This window comes from Ornithorhynchus anatinus, chromosome 4, assembly GCF_004115215.2.
Source record: "Ornithorhynchus anatinus isolate Pmale09 chromosome 4, mOrnAna1.pri.v4, whole genome shotgun sequence".
Lineage (NCBI taxonomy): Eukaryota > Metazoa > Chordata > Mammalia > Monotremata > Ornithorhynchidae > Ornithorhynchus > Ornithorhynchus anatinus.
Window position 1 is genome coordinate 36,887,764 of NC_041731.1, and position 21,769 is coordinate 36,909,532.

Consider the following 21,769-nt stretch of genomic DNA (forward strand, 5'->3'; position numbering starts at 1 on the left):
CTGTGTGACTGTGGGCAAGTCACTTAACTTCTCCGTGCCTCAGTTCCCTCATCTGTAAAATGGGGATTAAGACTGTGAGCCCCACGTGGGACAACCTGATTCCCCTATGTCTACCCCAGCGCTTAGAACAGTGCTCGGCACATAGTAAGCGCTTAACAAATACCAACATTATTATTATCACTGGGAAAGATAGAACCTAATTGCGTTGGACACAGTTGCTGTCCCACGTAGGGCTCCCCATTTTACAGATGAGGTAACTGAGGCACCGAGAAGTTAAGTGACTTGCCCGAGGTCACGACAGCGGACAAGTGGCGGAGCCAGGATTAGAACTGTTTCTCTGATTCCCAGGCCCATACTCTATCCACTAGGCCACACTGCTTCTTACACTTTGGGTCTAATTTATTGGTTTTCAATTATTCCAAGTGCTCCCCCGTGCTCCTTTAAGCTTCTTGAGGGCTCCATCTTATTTTTCTTTTGTCATTTCCCCTCTGGCTTGTGCACTCCAGGCTGCTATTGTATGTAACTCGGCCTTGCAGTTTGGAGTGATTTTTTCCATTTGTGCATCATCTTGGTTGGGACTAAAGAGGTTTTCTCTCTTCTTTTAGTAGGAATGCTAGCAAAACGGGTCAGATTTTCGTGCTCACCACACTGTTGGAGAGGTAGAATTCTTTTTCATTTTTATTCGTTTGTATTGTATTGAATTTGGACTGGTTTTAATCTGGAAATTTCCTGGACTGCTTTTGATGCTCTGGAGAGACTCAGGAGAATGGTATTTTTTCAGTAAACTAACATCCTGTCCTTTCTTTCAGTAGCATAAATACTATTGTCCTGGACGACCTACGAATAACAAAGCTACCAAGGTATGTGTGCTTTTTCTTGGGCTTTTGTTGGTTATTCTTTCTTGGGAGTAGATGTTAGATATGGTGATGCTTGAAAGGTCCTGTTTTCACTATCCCAGACCTCTGGGTTTCATGCTTCACATCTTCAAAGTGAGAAAGATCGACTGGTTGGGAAAAGAGAATGCCACTCTCGTCACCAAGGGAGAAATGTGCCGGAATTGCAGTAAGGGGGATTGAGGCTTGATTTAAGGAAGCCCTCGTGGCAGAAAGGTTGGTAAACACTAGAATGGGTAACCAAGGAGGACTGTGGACTCTCTTTAAGAAATTATTATAATTCATTATTGTATTTAGGTGCTTACTGTGTGTAAGCACTGTTCCAAGTGCCAGGGTAGACACAAGTTAATCAGGTCGCACACAGACCCTGTCCCACATGGAAGCAGCGGGGCCTAGTGGAAGGGGCGTGGGCCGGGGTTCTAATCCCTGCTCTGACATCTTGTTTGCTCTGTGATCTTGGGGAAGTTGCTTAACTTCTCTGTGCCTCAGTTCCCTCAACAGCAAAATGGGGATTCAGTACCTGTTCTTCCTCCTACTTAGACTTTGAGCCCTATGTGGGACCTGATTAACTTGTATCTACCCCACCACCTAGTACAGTGATTGGCACATACCACAGTCATTATTATGGGGCTCAAGTCTAATTAGGAGGGAGAAAGGCAAATTGAATCCCCATTTTATGGATGAGAAAACTAAGGCATAGAGAAGTGAAGTGACTTGCCCAAGGTCACACAGCAGACAGGTGGTAGAGCTGGAATTAGAACCCACATCCTCCGACTCCCACTAGTCCTTGCTGCCTCTCTATGAAACGAGCAGCTTATCTTAATATTTGAGCTTGGTTTGCTTGTGCACGTGACCCGAAATGGGGAAATGGAACAGTGATCCTGCAGTTTTCCTTCTTAGATCGCGAAACCCCCAAGAGGCGGGGACCGGATTTAATTCCCCCTTGTGTATTCTCTCCCAGTGCTTAGTACAGTGTTCTGCACACAGTAAGCACTTAATAAATCCTACCACTACTGCTGCTAGTACTTCTAGTACCTTTTACCCATCTGAAACATCACTTGACCCGGAGAAGGAATATTTTACATTTTGCCAGGTGTCTTATCACCCAGATTGATTGATGGGTGTTTTTTTCTCCTGACAGCCTCCTGGCAACTAATATGGGTTAATGAAAAGCCTCTCTAATACACTCCCATAAAAACTACAATAGGTAGAAACAAATTGTTTCAAAGCCTAACTTTCCGGAAAGGAATGTTGGTGTTCACTGGGGACACCGCTCGCAGTCTGTCGGACTCTGTATAACTCCATCTGGGTGGCCGGGGGGGCGGACTAGTTCTCCTTGACTCTGTCTTTAGGTCGTTTTATCCTCACAGCATTCCTCTGAGTTAGGGAGAGGTGAGATTATTTTCTCCACTTTACATATGAAGAAGTTGTGCTCCAAAGAGATGAAGTTATTTATCCGAGGTCGCACACAGCCAGCCCGTGGCAGAATCAGGACTAAAACCCGGGTCTGTGGAGCACTGAATCTCGGCTAAGATCACTAACCAAAACCATCAGGAGAGATGCCGTGGAGGCCAACGGCACACTGTTCCTCCAGATGACCTTGGGTGCCCCTTTAGGGGGTGAATACCCGGCTGGATAAAATGGGCCTAGAGTGGCTTATTTTTATCTGCTATTTCTCCCCACTCCCACCCCTCATTAAATTGTAAGCTCCCTAAGAACTTCACCTTTTTAGATTGTTTCTCTTTTCCTTACATGTCTGCCTCCAACTCTCCCCATGTCAGTCTTACATTGTGAGTCCCTAGAGGATGAAGGACCTTGTCTAATTTCAAATCCGTATACTTTCCCCAACCCGTAATCGTCAGTCAATCGTATCTATAGAATGCTTACTGTGTGCAGAGCACTGTACTAAGCATTTGGGAGAGTACAAGACACGAGACACATTCCCTACCCCATTATTGGGCAGGGACTGTCTCTATCTCTTACCTAATTATACATCCCAAGAGCTTAGTACAGTGCTCTGCACATAGTAAGCGCTCAGTAAATACTACTGAATGAATGAATGAATGAAAGAGCTTACAGTCTTACTTCGCACATAGTAGATGTTTTAGTAAATACTATTAGAATATTAGTACTTCTATTATTGGCAGCCAGATAAGCATTATTGCTAGTTAAACATCAGTCATTATGAAGTTATACTTTTAAATGCTTCATTTTGGGCAACTGAATTTCAATTTATTTACTCTACCTTGCAGAAGAAGAACAATCACCTATCCCAGGTTAATGAACTCTGAATTTTAGGAAGGTCGATCATGTTTGGAGTTCATTTAATCAAAAATTGCAACTTCAACCTTTTCTCAATCCATCAGGCAATTCATTGAGCGCTTTCTGTGTGCAGAAAACAGCACGAAGCACTTGAGAACATTCTATAGAACAGGTCAGAAGACTGGCCTAAGCTACTCAAATGGATTTTCAAGCCCTTATTTGTTCCAGGCTGCACAACCTTAGAAAACTTATAGATCAATCAATCATATTTATTGAGCACTTACTATGTGCAGAGGACTGTACTAAGTGCTTGGAGAGCACAATACAACAGAATCAGCAAACATGTTCTCTGCCCACACCATCTTACAGTCTAGAGGGGTAGACAGACATTAATATGAATAAATAAGTCATTTCTAATACGTAATTTAAAGATATCCACATAAGTGCTGTGGGGTTGTGGGTGGGGTGAATATCATAGGATCCATAGGAGAACAAGTGAAAGGATGGAAATGTAGAGAATTGCCACCTTTGAGAGAAATTGTTGTCTTTAGTCCCTATGCAGATAGAGATTTTTGGTTTTGTTGCTCGGGAGGCTTGGATGCCACCTAAGAGATAGCTACTGGCTGGGGGTACTGGGAGATGTGGGCTGCTTCCTCCCCTCGTTGCTGGCCCTGCCTGGGCTCTGGGGGCTGTCATGGGGCTCCCTGAGGTTAGTCGGGAGGGAGGGCTATGAGTAGGGGCCGGAAAACCCGACTGGCTGCCAGGCCAAAGGAGCCTCTTGGATGGAACTTTAATGGCACTTCGTTTAGAAGTCATTCTTCCTTTCTCCATCCTCAAATGTTGAATAGAGAAGCAGTGGGATCTAGAGGAATGAGCACGGATCTGGGAGCCAGAGAACCTGGGTCCTAATCCTTGTTTTTCCACTTGTCTGCTGTGTGACCTTGGGCAAATTGCTTCACTTCTCTGTACCTCAGTTTCCTCATCTGTAAAATAGGGATGAAATATCCATTTTTTTTTCCTATTTAGACTGTGAGCTCCATGTGGGACAGGGACTGTGTTTGATCTGATTATCTGGGATCTGTCCCAGTGCTTGGTAAAGTGCTTGGCACATAATAAGCTCTTAACAGATAGTACAGTTATTATACTTATTGAATTGGCTGGGAGGCTTAGATTTTTCCCAGGCATATTTGGAGCCTTAGACGAATTAACTACTAAATAACTTCTCTTCAAAAATTTGTCTGGCCCAAGGCAGACCCAATCACTGAGTGCTGGGTGCTGCTGTAATCACAAAAAAACGCAATATAAGCAGGATTGCGATCAATAGTACTGATAAACACCAATTAGGTGCAGCGTACTGTTCTAGTATTGAGGAACATATCAAAGAAGTAGAAAATGCAATCCCTCCTCTTAGGAAGCTTACAATTTTATGGTCTTGTGGAGCGTGGGGAGGAGGGAACAACAGATTAAAAAAAGCAATGCCACTTTAGGTCCATTTTATCCATCCTGGTATTCACCTCCTAAAGGAGCACCCAGGGTCATTTGGAGAAGTGTGTCCTCTTCAACATCCATCCTGTTGTAAAGTTCGCTGTGGGCAGGGAATGTGTCTACCAACTCTAAAATATTGTACTCACCCAAGTGCTTAGTGTAGTGCTCTGCACACAGTAAGTGTTCAGTAAATACCTTCAATTAATTTTACCCGAGATTTGTCGCTCCCTGATTCTGCCACAGCCCTGCTGTGTGTGACCTTAGGCAAATAAATTAAATTCTTTGGGGTGCAACTTCCTCATCCATAAAATGGAGATAATAATAATACTGCCTCTCCCTACCTCAGAAGAATGTCGTGGTGGTAAAATGACATAATTGATGTGGGAGTAATTTGAAAGGGTTAAATGTCATTATTACCTCTGAAATTCCATTGTGGACCTGTCATCCATAACTGTATCTGAACCCTCCCTGATCCTTCTAACTTCTCAAACTTTTCCTTCTAATAAACCATTAAAGTCTCTCCTTCTCTCTGCCCACTCTGATCCTCGGAGACTTCAACATCCATACGGATGTACCCGATCACTCCTCTGCCGCCCGCCTGCTATCCCTCCTCGACTCTGCCGACCTCCTCCTCCACCATACCGCGCCCACTCACCGATTCGGTCACACCCTCGATCTCGTCATCTCCTACCGCTGCACTATCTCCTCCCTCACCGACTCTGAAATCCCTCTCTCTGACCATAACCTTCTCACCTGCCTCATCTCTCACACTCCCTCCCCCTGCAAATCTTCGCTACTGCCCCACAGAGACGTCCGCTCTCTCGATCCCATCCGTCTTTCCAATAGCATCTCTCCTCACCTCGCCGCCCTGTCCTCTCTTCCCACTCTCGACGATCGGGTCTCCGCTCTCAACTCCACCCTCTCTACTCATCTCGACTCTCTCGCCCCCCCTTTCCCTCCGCCGTTCTCGCTCCACTAACCCACAGCCCCGGATCACCTCCTCCGTCCGCCTCCTACGCTCCTATGCTCGAGCTGCCGAGCGCTGCTGGCGAAAGTCCAAGCACCAAGCCGACCTCACACACTTCAAATTGATCCTTTCCTGCCTTAACTCTGCCCTCTCCTCCGCCAGGCAAGACTTCTTCTCCTCCCTCATCGACACCCATGTCCGTCACCCCCGTCGATTGTTCCGGACCTTTAACTCTCTCCTTAGGCCCCCTGTTCCTCCCCCTCCCCCATCTCTCACCCCCAATGATCTGGCCACCTATTTCCTCACGAACATCAACACAATCAGGTCTGAGCTCCCCAAAGTCACCCCTCCGCCTCTCCCCTCCCCCCCACCAACCCTCTCTCCTACTTTCCCATCCTTCCCTGCAGTATCCTCAGAGGAGATCTCCTCCCTCCTCGCAAGTGCCACCCCCTCCACCTGCGCCTCGGACCCCATTCCCTCTCACCTTATTAAAACCATCGCCCCGCCCTCCTCCCTTCCTTAACTTCTATTTTTAACCACTCAATCTCCAATGGCTCCTTCCCCTCTGCCTTCAAACATGCCCACGTCTCCCCCATCCTAAAAAAACCCACTCTTGACCCCACTTCCCCCTCCAGTTATCGCCCTATCTCCCTACTACCCTTCCTTTCCAAAATCCTAGAACGAGTCGTCTACAGTCGATGCTTAGAATTCCTTAACTCCCATTCTCTCCTAGACCCCCTCCGATCTGGCTTCCGTCCCCTCCACTCTACCGAGACTGCTCTCTCTGAGGTCACCCGTGACCTCCTTCTTGCCAAATCCAATGGCTCCTACTCCATTCTGATCCTCCTTGACCTCTCTGCTGCCTTTGACACTGTCGACCATCCCCTCCTCCTCCATACCTTATCTCACCTTGGCTTCACGGACTCTGTCCTCTCCCGGTTCTCCTCTTACCTCTCTGGCCGGTCATTCTCGGTCTCCTTCGCTGGAGCCTCCTCCCCCTCCCATCCTTTAACTGTTGGAGTTCCTCAAGGTCTCGCCTATCCCGCCGTCGACCCCCGGGTCACGTCCTCCCGCGGTCCTGGAACGCCCTCCCTCCTCACCTCCGCCAAACTGATTCTCTTTCCCTCTTCAAAACCCTACTTAAAAATCACCTCCTCCAAGAGGCGTTCCCAGACTGAGCTCCTCTTCCCCCTCTACTCCCTCTGCCATCCCCCCTTTTCCTCTCCGCTGCTAAAGCCTCATTTTCCCCTTTTCCCTCTGCTCCTCCACCTCTCCCTTCCCATCCCCACAGCACTGTACTCGTCCGCTCAACTGTATATATTTTCGTTACCCTATTTATTTTGCTAATGAACTGTACATCGCCTCGATTCTATTTAGCTGCCATTGTTTTTACGAGATGTTCTTCCCCTTGACTCTGTTTATCGCCATTGTTCTCGTCTGTCCGTCTCCCCTGATTAGACTGTAAGCCCGTCAAACGGCAGGGACCGTCTCTATCTGTTGCCGACTTGTTCATCCCAAGCGCTTAGTACAGTGCTCTGCACATAGTAAGTGCTCAATAAATACTATTGAATGAGTTCTTGGCCCTCTTCTGTTCTCCATTCACACTCACTCCCTCGGTGAACTCATTCGCTCTCACGGCTTTGAGTACCATCTCTTCGCAGATGACACGCAGATCTACATCTCCGCCCCCGTCCTCTCCCCCTCCCTTCAGGCTCGCATCTCCTCCCGCCTCCGGGACGTCTCCACCTGGATGTCGGCCCGCCACCTAAAACTCGACATGAGCAAGACTGAGCTCCTCATCTTCCCTCCCAAGCCCGGTCCTCTCCCAGACTTCCCTATCGCCATGGATGGCACGACCATCCTTCCCGTCTCTCGGGCCCGCGATCTCGGTGTCATCCTTGACTCGTCTCTCTCGTTCACCCCACGCGTCCTATCCGTTACCGAGACCTGCCGGTTTCACCTCTACGATATCGCCAAGATCCGCCCTTTCCTCTCCACCCAAACGGCTACCTTACTATTACGGGCTCTCGTTATATCCCGGCTAGACTACTGTGTCAGCCTTCTCTCTGACCTCCCTTCCTCCTCTCTCGCCCCGCTCCGGTCTATTCTTCACTCCGCTGCCCGGCTCATCTTCCCGCAGAGACGATCTGGGCCTGTCACTCCCCTTCTTAAACAACTCCAGTGGTTGCCTATCGACCTCCGCTCCAAACAAAAACTCCTCACTCTAGGCTTCAAGGCTCTCCGTCACCTTGCCCCTTCCTACCTCTCCTCCCTTCTCTCTTCCTACCGCCCACCCCGCACGCTCCACTCCTCCGCCGCCCACCTCCTCACCGTCCCCCGGTCTCGCCCATCCCGCCGTCGACCCACGGGCCACATCCTCCCGCGGTCCCGGAACGCCCTCCCTCCTCACCTCCGCCAAACTGATTCTCTTCCCCTCTTCGAAACCCTACTTAAAACTCACCTCCTCCGAGAGGCCTTCCCAGACTGAGCTCCTCTTCTCCCTCTACTCCCTCTACCACCACCCCTTCACCTCTCGCAGCTTAACCCTCTTTTCCCCCCTTTCCCTCTGCTCCTCCCCCTCTCCCTTCCCATCCCCTCAGCACTGTACTCGTCTGCTCAACTGTGTATATTTATTACCCTATTTATTTTGTTAATGAACTGTACATCGCCTCGATTCTATTTAGTTGCCATCGTTTTTACGAGATGTTCTTCCCCTCGACTCTATTTATCGCCATCGTTCTCGTCTGTCCGTCTCCCCCGATTAGACCGTAAGCCCGTCCAACGGCAGGGACCGTCTCTATCTGTTGCCGACTTGTTCATTCCAAGCGCTTAGTACAGTGCTCTGCACATAGTAAGTGCTCAATAAATACTATTGAATGAAAAGTCCTCTCAATAATGAATTGGTCCAATCCCTTCTTTAATTTATTCAAGTTTTCTGCCTTCCTGACCTTAGTAATGAATTCTATACTTATGCTGACCAAAAGCTGTGTGAAGACGTGTTTCCTCTTAAAACTATTTCTGTAATTAAAGTACCTTCATTATTAATGGTGGTATTTGTTAAGCGCTTACTATGTGCAAAGCAGTGTTCTAAGCTCTGGGGGGATACAAGGTGATCAGGTTGTCCCACGTGGGGCTCACAGTTTAAATCCCCATTTTACAGATGAGGTCACTGAGGCACAGAGAAGTTAAGAGTCTTGCCCAAAGTCACACAGCTGGCAAGCGGCGGAGCCGGGATTAGAACCCATGACCTCTACTAATAATGATAACGATAACAATTTTAGTATTTGTTAACACTATGTGTTAACTGCTGGGTTATGTACAAGATGATCAAGTCCCACATGAGGCTCCCAGACTCAGTCGGAAGGAGGACGGGTATTGAAACCCCATTTTGCAGATGAGGGAACTGAAGCAGAGAGAAATGAAGCGACTTGCTCAAGGCCACACAGCAGATGAGTGGTGGAGCCGGGATTGGAACTCAGGCCCTCGGTCCCCCAGGCTCATGCTCTTTCCACTAGGCCACGGAAAGTTTCCTGAAACACCCCAACCAGCCATTTTTAAAAAGTACCTAATGAACGTTAAATGATTAGCCCAACAGACGGGAGTCACAGCGTGGTCCAAACTAGGACTTGGAAGTGAAAGTTTAACAACATTTCCTATGGATTTCCTAGGCTGGCGTGTTTTTCCATGCCTACAGTCATCCTGTTTGGAAGGCTGTGTTTGTGTCATTGTAATATTAATAGTAGCAGGAATAATAGTAATAGTGGTAACTGTAATAGTATTTATTAAGCGCTTACTGTGTCCAGAACACCGTATTGAGCACTGAAGAAGAATACATAGGTGGAAGTAGAGACGGTCCCTGTCCCTCAGGGAGCTCACAATCCAAAGATAAAAAGGGGAGGAGGGCACTGGTGACAGACAGATAAGAAGAGGCCAAAGTTTTTGCCTTTTGGAACCGATCTGCAGACCTCTCAGCATTCCTCTGCCTCTGTTGGTCATGCAGGCCAATGGAGAAAGTGTCAATGAAACGAAACAGAAGGGAACGAACCCGCCGTCTGCTTTGAACCCTCACAGGATCATTCTCGAATGGTTAGCAAAATCTTTCTGACTCGGTACCTGTTCCTCACGGATTCCCCTACGTTCTTCTTTTTTAGGATGATTTATCCTAAAGCCGAGGTCCTGAAACCCCCGTAAGTAGTTTTATTAATCTTGCAGGCTTTTTCTCTCTTGGTGACTACCTTTCCCTGTCTCTTTTAATCCTCAGCTGGTTTCTCTCCTCTGTCCCCTCCCTTTCCTCCATTGTCTCTTGAAGGGCTCAAGGTTTCTTTCCACATCACTTGCATTCTTTCTCAGGCAGAATTGATTTAGTATTCTGAGTGCTTTCATGCTGAGAAAAAAATCATGGTCCATCATCTGATGCAAGGCTTCTTTCAGTGTCCACCCAAGTAGGAAGAATGAAGCCCCTCCCCGCCTATATATGACTCAGTCTACTTGTATGGAAACAAATTCATTCTTTACCTCTGTTTCTCCATTCCCCTTTAGAGCTCATTGTGGGCAGGGATTTTGTCTGTTTATTTATTATTGTACTCTCCCAAGTGCTTAGTACAATGCTCTGCACATAGTAAGCGTTCAATAAATACGACTGAATGAAGTGAATGAATGAATGAAAGAATCATTGACCCTCTTTCTGAAAGTAGACCTAGATGTTCAGTTGAAAACTTAGCATGGGAGGACTGGGTGAAGAGAACTGATATGTAAGAGTGTGGTGAGTTGGGGGAGGAGGGGAGAACCTGAAAGAGAAAAGACGTTTTGCTTGATGCAGAAGGAGATGGGTAACAAATGAAGGTTTGTGAGGAGTGGAGAGATGTATGCCGGGAGAGGTTTCAGAAAGATGATCTGAGCAGCGGTTTATAGAATAGGGACGGTTTTTTGCAGGTATTCACAGAACCTAATAGTGGCTAAGCATTTAAAAAATGTAACTACCAGATACCAAGGTGTCAGGCTCCATATCAGTGCCAGACAAGGGGCAGAGCGGCTTAAAAACTACTGAACGAGAGGCCCAACATACAAGAGGGAAGAGAGGGAGATGAAGAACAGAACTGGTGCCCCTGCAGGAGTTCCACTGCTTTTTTAATAGTATCTGCTAAGCGCTTACTATGGGCCAGGCACTGTTTTAAGAATTGGGTAGATATAAGGTAATCAGGTTAGACACAGTTCCCATCCCACAGGGGGCTCACAGCCTTAATCCCCATTTTACAGATGAGGTAACTGAGGCATAAAAAAGTTAAGTGACTTGCCTAAGGTCACACAGCAGACAATGGTGAAGCCAGGATTAAAAACCAGGCTCCCAGTCCTATGCTCTATCCTCTAGGCCACGCTGCATCTCTTAACCACCTCCTTCCTTCATGTAGTCCTGGAGGCCTTGGCTTCAAGACCCAACCCTGCCACCGGTTCAGCCTGGAAAGGGGAGGTTTTAGGAATGAAGCTCCTGGAGCAGCCGCTATTTCTCTCTTTAAATCTCACCCGGCCCCTCCTGGACCAGAACCACAAAATGCCATCAAATACCTGGACATGGAAAGGAGAAGGAGGATCTCTGCAGCTTGAGGGGCGAGGCGGGATGGGATGGAGTCCCTCTGGGCAAATCACTTCACTTCTCTGTGCCTCAGTTACCTCATCTGTAAAATGGGGATTGAGACTGTGAGCCCCACGTGGGACAACCCGATTTCCTTGTATCTACCCCAGCACTTAGTGCTTGGCACACATAGTAAGCACTAACAGATACCATCATTATTAAATCATTGCCCTAGCATCGGGATCATCCTGAGGCCTGGGCCAGGTAAGAGGCTGTTTGCCCCACCTGCCTGAAACCGGTCTGTGATGCTGTGCAGTAACCTGGGAGGCAGAGGAATTGGCTTCTGTGCCCAAATGCTTAATACACACAGCCTGCTCTACACTAAGGAAAAGCCAAATACATATCATTGATCAATTAATCGATTGATTTCTGATTACCAGAAGACCCAAGCTGGGCCATTTACCACTCAACCGATATTGATGTTGATTTAGCTCGTACAAGGTGTCAAACACTTTGCTAAGAGCTCGCTCCTCTGGAGATTAAATCAGACATGGTTCCTAGCTCACACAGTGTTCCAGCTTAAAGCCTGGGAAGGGCAGACACATGGGGGCAAAAGAGCAGAACAAAATTAAACAGGAACAATTATGGAAAAAAGTCATCATTATTGGTATTTATTGAATGCTTATTATGTGCAGGGCACCATACTAAGCGCTTGGAGGAGTACAATACCACAAAGTTGACAGGCAAGTCCCCTGCCCACAGTGAGCTTACAGTCTAGAGGGGGAGACAGACACTAATATAAATAAATAATATATAATTTAAAGATATGTATATAAGTGTTGTGGGGTTGAGGGTGGGGCTAGTATCAAATTCCCCCATGTCAGATGGGAGATGGGGATGGCATTTTCAGGGTTTAGAAGATTCCAGGAGAGCTGGAAAACTACTCGCCCAACTCGCCCGCTTGAGATCGATGCTGGAAAAATCACATCTGCCGCCTGAAGAACTGAAAGCGGTGGAGGTGATGGTGGTGGGGGTGGTGGTGTGATTCTAAAGGGAACCTTCAGGGTAACAGTCTCCGTGACTTTACAGGCGGACGGATGTTCTTGTAATGACGCCCTGGTTTGCTCCGATCATCTGGGAAGGGACTTATAACATCGACATCCTGAATGAGCAATTCAAGCAAAGGAACGTGACCGTTGGACTGACGGTGTTTGCCATCAAAAAGTGAGTATGCTGCTAAACCAGGTGCTCACGGGGGAGGAGAGAGAAATGTTAGCAGCAGAGACCTGGAGAAGGGGCGTGAGGTGCTTAGAGAGTTTTTTTGTTTGTTTTATATGTATTCATTAAGCACTCACTATGTGCATCATTCAAGCATTCAAGCATTATTCCAAATACTGGGGAAAATACATGTCCATCAGGTTGGACACAGTCCCTGCCCGACATGGTCTAAGTGGAAGGAGGACAGGTTTTGAATCCCCATTTTACAGATGAGGATACTGAAGCACAGAGAAGTGAAGTGAGTTGCCCAGGGTCACACGGCAGGCACGTGGCAGAGCCGGGATTAGAACCCAGATCCTCTGACTCCCAGGCCCTTGGCCACAGTGCTTCCCAGCTGGGCGGACCGTTATGTTATAGAGCTTCTCCAGAAAAGGACGTTGCTCCACTTGACAGTAACATGAACTTTCAAAGATTCAAGGAAACGCAATATTAGAGTAGAGCCAGCGACCTATTGTGAGGAGAAATGGAAAGTGAGGCAGCTGACATCTCCTTCCTCGTGCCCTGGTGATTGGATTTCTCGGCTCATGGAGGTGGTACTGATTGGTCATCTTTTCTCTGGAGGTTATCCCTTGTAGAAGGGCTCCCTCCCCAGAGCCCCGTTGGGATGTGCATCAGTAACCGAAGGGAAAAACCAAAACCAACCAAGGCTGCTGGAGACTTTCTTCACTGTCTGGGGTCCTGTCAGGTAGGGCCGGCTTCTTAGTCGAAAGCCCCCTCAGGCCTAGAAGTGGTTTAGAAAGGAAACGGGGAGTCAGACAGAGCTCTTGGAGAGAACCCCAGAAGCCTAGAGGGATGGGTGTTTCTGCAGCTCAAGCCAAAGACTTTCTACAGGTGCCTGAGTTTTCTGCAGCAGATATGCGTCTGTCTTATCTTCTAACATCTTTGGAGAGGGGGGAGATCTCCTGCATTAGGGCCAATCTGTCTGTAGCCGCAGTTCCTAGGAAAGTGGATCTTCCCGACAGAATCTGGAGCCCACCGGAGGCTAGGGACTCCTTCGGCCAGGGACCACTCGGCTATTTTGCTGTGCTAAAGTAGAAGTCGGCTACCTTGTCATGCCCCAGGAGGGACAAGCTGGAGAAATAAGGCACAAAAGAGGAAGAAATAAGAGAAGGAAAAGGTAAAGACTCTTTCGTCTGGAAAGATAAAAGCTGAGAGGGCCCCGGATGAAAACTTAAAAAGTCACTAAGGGCTCGGGCAGGGTGAAATGGACTTGCTCACCAAATCCCACGCAATCAGGACAAGAGATAGGTTCACAACCAACAAAAGGAAGGTACTGCCTCTACCATCTCTATTGTACTCTATTGATCACTTCACATAACAAGTGGTATGCATATGGTAATAATGATAATAAAATAGTAGGATTTGTTAAGTTATTACTATGTGCTAACCACTGTCCTAAGCTTTGGGGTAGATACAAGTTAATCAGGTTGGACACAGTCCCTGCCCCACTTGGGGCTCACAGTCTAGACTAGAGGAAAAACAGGTGTTTTATACCCGTTTTACAGATGAGGAAACTGAGACTCGGAGAAACGAAGTGACCTGCCGAAGGTCACACAGTGGGCAAGGGGCAGAGCTGAGATTAGAACCCAGATCCTCCAACTTCCAGGCCTGTACTATTTCTACCTGAACCATGCTGTTTCTCACATAAGGTTTATGTTCAGCAGGAGGCTGTCCAGGCCAAAATCGGTGACGTCCAAGAAAGCGCTGTCTAAATTGGTCTCTCCATAACGGGTTAGGAGAGAAAAAATAAGGGATGAGGGTCTAGAGGACTGTCATCTCCGCTGTTCCTCCAAGGGTTCTGGAAGGACCGATGGCTTAACCCAAAGAAGCAGCTTGTCCTAGTGGATAGAGCACAGACCTGGGAGTCAGAAGGACCTGGATTCTAGTCCTGGATCTGCCACTTGTCTGCTGTTTGACCTTGGGCAAGTCACTTTACCTCTTTGTGCCCAGTTACCTCATCTGTAAAATGGGGATTAAGACTGTGAGTCCCACATGGGACATGGACTGTTTCCATCCTGATTGCTTTCTACCTACCCCAGTGTTTAGAACAGTGCCTGGTTCAACATAAGCGCTAACAAATACCATTAAAAAAACAACGGGGTGGCCACTGTGGATGTTCTTTTTACAACAGTTTGGTGGGTCCTTATCTGCCTCTCCACGAACACATTTCAGCTACGCAATTCCATTCTATTCCAATGTTACTCTTGTAGTTTCCTTCTCTGGTCACAGCATTTCTTCAGTGTACAATATGACTTTGTCTTATGCAAGGAAACTATCATTCGATTAGTCAGGATGAGAAGCAGCAAGGCCTAGTGCATAGCCTAGTGCATAGCATAGCGCACGAGCCTGGGACTCAGGACTTGGGTTCTATTCCTGGCTCGGCAACTTTCATTTTTTCCGGTATCTGTTAAGCGTTTACTAAGTGCCCAGGAACTACACTAAGCACTGGGGTAGATACGAGCTCCTCTCTCAGCGTCACCTCTGAGCGTTTCCAGTACTCCACCGGTCTCGGCTACGGGAGGCAGAGTCAAGCAGAGACCTACCCGTTCCATTTCTAGCTTGGGCAGTGGCTAGCGAGTGGAAGGCAATCTGCTACAAGTCAAAACTCTCCTGTGCTGGGCAGCAGCGGCACGAGAGTTGAGCGCAGAGACTCGAGTTTACTGCGTGGAAGGAGGCAATGGTAAACCACTTCCGGATTTTGACCAAGAAAACTCTATGGATCCACTACCGGAACAATTGCAAGATGGAGAAGCCCCGCTTACTGGGAGAGATGTGTCCATGGTGTTGCTATGGGTCGGAAACGACTCGACGGCATAAAACAAGACAAGATATGAGTTGGACACGGTCCCTGTCCCACTTGGGACTCACAGTGCCAATCACCACTTTACAGATGAAGGAACTGAGGCACAGAGGAAGTGAAGTGACTTACCCAAGGTCACCCAGCAGACAAGTGGCAGAGATGGGATTGAAACCCAGGTCCCCTGACTCCCAGGCCAGTGCTCCAACCTCTAGGCCATGCTGCCTCCCGCTTGTCTGCTGTGTGACCTTGGGCAAGTCATTTAACTTCTCTGCCTCGGTTACGTCATCTGTAAAATGTGGATTAATAATAATAATTGTGGTGTTTGTTAAGTGCTTACTATGTACCATGCACTGTACTAAGCACTGGAGTGGATACAAGCAAATTGGGTTGGACACAGTCCCCGTCCCACGTGGGGCTCACAGTCTCAATCCCCATTTTACAGATGAGGTAACTGAGGCCCAAAGAAGTGAAGTGACTTACCCAGGGTCACACAGCAGACAAGTGGCAGAGCCGGGATGAGAATCCTTGACCTTGTGACTCCCAGGTCTGTGCTGCATTCACTATACCATGCTGCTTCTCTTAAGTTTGTGAGCCCCATGTGGGACCTGGACTGTGTCCAATCTGATTAGAGAAGCAGCATGGCTCAATGGAAAGAACACGGGCTTGAAAGTCAGAGGTCATGGGTTCTAATCCCAGCTCCGCCACTTGTCAGCTGGGTGACTTTGGGCAAGTCGCTTAACTTCTCTGTGCCTCAGTTCCCTCAACTGTAAAGTGGGGATTAAGACTGTGAGCCCCACGTGGGACAACCTCATTACCTTGTAGCTCCCCCACCACCAGCACTTAAAACATTGTTTGGCACATAGTAAGAGCTTAACAAATATCATCATTATTATTACTAGTTAGTATCTAACCCAGCAATGAATACGGTGCCTGGCACATGGTAAGTGCTTAACAAACACCATTTTTAAAAAATCAATGGTATTTACTGAGCACTTATGTTGTGCAAAGGACTTTAATAAGAGCTTAGTACAACAGAGTTGATAAATGTTATATCTGCCCAAAAGGAGCTTACAGTCTAGAATTATGTGCCACAATGGTCTTATGTAAGATAACTCAAAGAAGGAAGAAAGAAAGATGCCCTGGATTTCCCGCCCATTGTCAGTATGTGACTGATTTATCACAGTTTTGCTTTAGCAAAACACTTAAATTCTCTGTGCCTCAGTTATCTCATCTGTCAACTGGGGATTAAGACTGTAAACCCCATGTAGGTCAGGGACTGTGGCCAACCTGATCAGCTTGTATCTCCCCCACCGCCATGTGCATGTCGTACATGAGAGCTTAACAGATGCCAGAAAAAACAGAGAAGACGAAGGGGAAGGGAAAGGAGGACCTAGTGGGAGACATGATTTTAATTCGGTTTTGAATTATTTTGAAGACTTGCCAAACAAGGGGGTCCGGGGATGAGTGTATGTAACATCGGCGCTACTGAATCAGGGTACGGGAACTTTTAGCTCTCCCAGAAGGACTGCTTTGAGCTCTCTGCACGTACTCTGAATTAATTACTGTGCCATCTTGGGGTCTCACTCCCAGCGGGGAGGACAGAAGCAACAGCAGCGAATGGCCTCCACAGAAGGTAGAATATTGGGCATCCTGTGGCGGCTGCCCGCAGTTGTGACGGAGGGAATCCGAGCCGCCAGGAGCCCGAAACTCTACCCCCTCTAGCCCCACTGTGCTAGTGTTCTCTCTGTATTTATCGCTGTTCTTTTACGTTGCTCCTGGGTTTCATTTTTTTCACTTTACCTCATTTGTCTGTTGCCAGTCTCATTTCTCTCCTGCTATTCTTAGTTTGTGAGCCTCTTGGGGGCCAGGGACTGGGTCTAATTCCCACTGGTGCATTTTTTTCCCAGTGCCGGGTACAAGGCCCTGTACACAAAACAGTAGGGGTTTCACAAATACTGGTACTACTATTAAGAAGTCCAAGGCAGTATACTCGATGACACGCAGTAGAGAAGAGCACAAACCTGGGAGTCAGGGGACTTGGGTTCTAGTCTTGGCTCCGCCACTTGTCCGCTGTACGACGCTGGGCAAGCCCTTCACTTCGCTGTGCCTCCGTTCCCTCGTCTGCCAAATGGGGATTCAATGCCTGTTCTCCCTCATACATCACGTGGGACCTGATGATCTTGTATCTACCCCAGCTCCAAGTACAGGGCTTGGCACATAGTTAGCGCTTAACAAATACCACAGTTGTTTTTATTATTATTATTAATAATAATAATAATGTTGGTATTTGTTAAGCGCAGAGCACTGTTCTAAGCACTGGGGTATACAGAGTAATCAGGTTGTCCCACATGAGGCTCACAGTCTTAATCCCCATTTTACAGATGTGGTAACTGAGGCACAGAGAAGTTAAGTGACTTGCCCTCAGTCACACAGCTGCCAAGTGGCAAAGCTGGGATTCGAACCCATGACCTCTGACTCCCAAGCCCGTGCTCTTTCCACCGAGCCACGCTATAACTCTAAGAAAGTGACAAGGGGGTGAAGAGCTATGCTTCCAGTACCTTGGGGTATATTTTTTTTAAAGATATTCATTTCCTCTAGACTGTAAGCACATTTTGGACAAGGAATGTTCCCACCCTGTTTTAGTGTACTTTTCCAAGCACTTAGTATACTGCTCTGCACTCAATTAATATGATTGATTTGATTTATAAAGTGCTTACTACGTGACAAACAGTGTTCTAAGCCCTGGGGTAGGCCAGATATAGTCCCTGCCCCACAGGGAGGTCACAGCCTAGGTAGGAGGGAGAATAGGTATTGAGCCCCCATTTTGCAGTTGAGGAAACTGAGACCCACAGGAGTCCTGTGACTTGCCCAAGGTCAACCAGTAGGCAAGTGAGAGAGCTGGGATTAAAACTCAGGTCCCTGGGCTCCCAGGCCTGTGCTTTATCCACTAGCCTACATTGCCTCCCAGGTTCTTTCTCACCCTGTGCTCCACACAGTCACCTTTATAATAATAATAATAATAATGTTGGTATTTGTTAAGCTCTTACTATGTGCAGAGCACTGTTCTAAGCGCCGGGGTAGATACAGGATAATCAGGTTGTCCCACTGAGGCTCAAAGTCTTCATCCCCATTTTGCAGATGAGGTAACTGAGGCACAGAGAAGTGAAGTGACTTACCCACAGTCACACAACTGACAAGTGGCAGATCCGGGATTCGAACCCATGACCTCTGACTCCCAAGCCCGGGCTCTTGCCACTGAGCCACGCTGCTTCTCTATGTCTTCTTTATGTCCCCTACCTCTGTGGCCAGTGGATTTGACTTCACTAGGCTGACTGCAGGAGGAAGTAATTTAACAAGCTTGAATGAGTTGACTTGGTCCTTGCCTTCAAGCTCTATTAAACAAAGAAAAAGGAAAAGAATAGTAGGCTTAAAGAAAGGAGAAGAAAGGATGTTTGTTGTCTACTAGGATTTACAATAAAAACAAGCGAGAGGATACACTACAGACCCATTTCCAGAATTCACAAACTTTTCTACGAATAGCGACAGGAGGAGATGAGGAAATTGGAAGAAAAGCCAATGGCGATTATTGCTGTCATCATAAAGCAGGTTTTCTCCACCCTATCAAGCAATCGAAGGCATTTTTAGAGCATTTTCTTTATGCAGAGCACACTACTAAGCGCTTGGGAAAGTACAATACACTAGAGTTCGGTAGACCCGGTAGTTTACCCTCAAGGAGTTTACAGACTAAAGGGAGGAGGGAGAGTCAGGGCTGGGTCACGGGGAAATCTTCAGCACACCGAACCATTCCAGAAAAGAGGGATAATAGTAGAGCAGCAAGAATCTAAACTGCGATTTTTGAAAAAGAAGATTTAATTTCCCATTTGCTTGTCATTCTCATATATTTTCGTGTCTAGATTCAGAAAGGGTAGGGCTCTTTAAAGTATCTTAATCTTTCCATTCACTCACAGACGATTACATGAAGCAGCTGTTCCTAACTTCCTTATGTGGAATGAGGCATGAGTCGGCTTTTGGGGAAATGATCTGTTCATTCAATAGTATTTATTGAGCGCTTACTATGTGCAGAGCACTGTACTAAGCGCTTGGGATGAACAAGTCGGCAACAGATAGAGACGGTCCCTGCCGTTTGACGGGCTTACGGTCTAATCGGGGGAGATGGACAGACGAGAACGATGGCAATAAATAGTGTCGAGGGGCAGAACATCTCGTAAAAACAATGGCAACTAAATAGAATTGTCCTGGGCCTAGATGCTTTTCACAGGATATGGGGACAATTTCAGTGGACCAGGGTCCGTGTGGGGCTAGTCGGGCCCCTTCTGCATCTGAAACTGGCTAATTACTTGTTCCAAGTTTAGAAGTGAGCAAGCAGCTGTTCAGAACCAATTAGAGTAACCCAGGGGATGGTTGTTGAGGAACTTGAGGATGTTAAGTGACAGTGCAGTCTGGTGGAAAACCAGAGTCACCACTCTTTCCACCTTCAAAGGCTTACTAAAATCGCATCTCCTCCAAGAAGTCTTCCCTGATTAAGCCCTCATTTCTAATAATAATAATAATGTTGGTATTTGTTAAGCGCTTACTATGTGCCGAGCGCTGTTCTAAGCGCTGGGGTAGACACAGGGGAATCAGGTTGTCCCACGTGGAGCTCACAGTCTTAATCCCCATTTTATAGGTGAGGTAACTGAGGCACCAAGAAGTTGAGTGACTTGCCCAAAGTCACACAGCTGACAAGTGGCCGAGCGGGGATTCGAACCCATGACCTCTGACTCCAAAGCCCGTGCTCTTTCCACTGAGCCACGCTGCTTCTCCTATTCCCTCTCTCTTCTTCAATCCTATGCACTTGGATCTGCATCAGTCAATTAATGGTATTTATTGAGTGCTTACTGTGTGCAGAGCACTGAACTAAGCACTTGGAAGAAGACAATAAAACAATTGGTAGAAACGTTCCCTGCCCAAAAGAAGCTTGCAGTCTAAGCACTTGATAATCACCTTGCTCTGAGCCCTACAGGACTTTCCGTACACCTCCGTAATTCATTTTTCTGTCCTTCTCTGCCTCTAGACTGTAAGTTCCTTGTGGGTAAGGAACGTGTTTATCAATTCTATTGTATTGTACTCTCCCAAGCATTTAGTACTCTCCTCTGCACACAATAAGCACTCGATAAATACCACTGATTGGCTGATCGATTGACCTGTGTTCTAATTCCAGCTCCGTCATTTACCTGCCAATGACCTTGGCCAAATCATTTAACTGCTCTGTGACTCAGTTTCCTCATCTGTAGAATGGGGATTAAATTAAGCACTTACTATGTGGCAAGAACTGTACTAAGCTCCGGGGTAGATACAATACAATTAGATCAAACATCTCCCTTGTCCCTCATTGGGCTCACAGTCTACAGGGGAAAGAGAACAGTTTTGGTTTTTTATAGTTTTTTTAAATAATAATAATAATTAGGGTATTTGTAGATACAAGGTAATCAAGTTGTCCCACGTGGACTGACAGTCTTAATCCCCATTTTACAGATGAGGTAACTGAGGCACAGAGAAGTTAAGTGGTTGGTCCAAGGTCACACAGCAGACAAGTGGCAGAGCCAGGATTAGAACCCATGTCTTCTGACTTCCAAGCCCATCTTCTTTCCACTAAGTCTTGCTGCTAAGCCATGCTGTCAGACACTTACTATGTGACAAATGGTGTTCTAAGTGCTGGGGTAGGTTCAAGTTAATTAAGTTGGACATAGTCCCTGTCCCACATGGGGCTCACAGTCTAAGTATTCAATAGTATTTATTGAGCGCTTACTATGTGCAGAGCGCTGTACTAAGCGCTTGGAATGAACAAGTCGGCAACAGATAGAGACGGTCCCTGCCGTTTGACGGGCTTACGGTCTAATCGGGGGAGACGGACAGACGAGAACAATGGCAAGTAGGAGGGAGAAGTGAAACACGAAAAAGTTAAGCGACTTGCCCAAGGTCCCACGGCATGAAAATTGGCAGACAAATCGCCAGTTATTGATCCTGTCAACAAACGGGGTGATTTCCAGTTGTTTCCTTCTTCCAGCACTTACCCATTGAGCAATACATGATAATTCCATTACTTCAGATTCTGTTAAAAAACACTACCCCGTGGAGCAGGCAAGACCCAGCCTGCCCTCAGGGTGTAACACAGGTAGGCGCTGCCGTGCCGTGCTGGCCAAGTAAGGCCAGAAAGCTCATTTCTGCTGCGGTTGCTTATTTTATTAATTTTTCAATGGTGTTTGTTAAGTGTTGACTATGTTCCAGGCACTGTATCAGGCCCTGGGATAGAGACGAGATAATAAGGTTGGACCCAGTCCCATCCCACATGGGGCTCACGGTCTAAATCGGCGGGAGGAAGATTTAATCCCCCTTTTATAGAAGAGGTAACTGAGGCACAGAGAATTAAGTGACCTGCTCAAGGTCACGCAGCCGAGAAGTGGCAGAGCTGAGATTAGAACCCGAGTCCATTGCCTACCAGAGCTGGGATTAGG

The 21,769-nt window shown here is 47.2% G+C and overlaps 1 protein-coding gene across 1 annotated transcript in view; it reads left to right on the top strand.

Annotated features, from left to right (window-relative positions):
• Positions 1–21,769, top strand: part of LOC100092870 (histo-blood group ABO system transferase-like) — a 44,388-nt gene that overhangs the window by 21,612 nt on the left and 1,007 nt on the right. Inside the window, exons 6-10 of the mRNA XM_039911969.1 lie at positions 810–860; positions 959–1,062; positions 2,626–2,683; positions 9,759–9,794; positions 12,266–12,400. Of these exons, the coding sequence (XP_039767903.1) occupies positions 810–860; positions 959–1,062; positions 2,626–2,683; positions 9,759–9,794; positions 12,266–12,400 (384 nt within the window). The remainder of the gene's footprint in view (positions 1–809; positions 861–958; positions 1,063–2,625; positions 2,684–9,758; positions 9,795–12,265; positions 12,401–21,769) is intronic.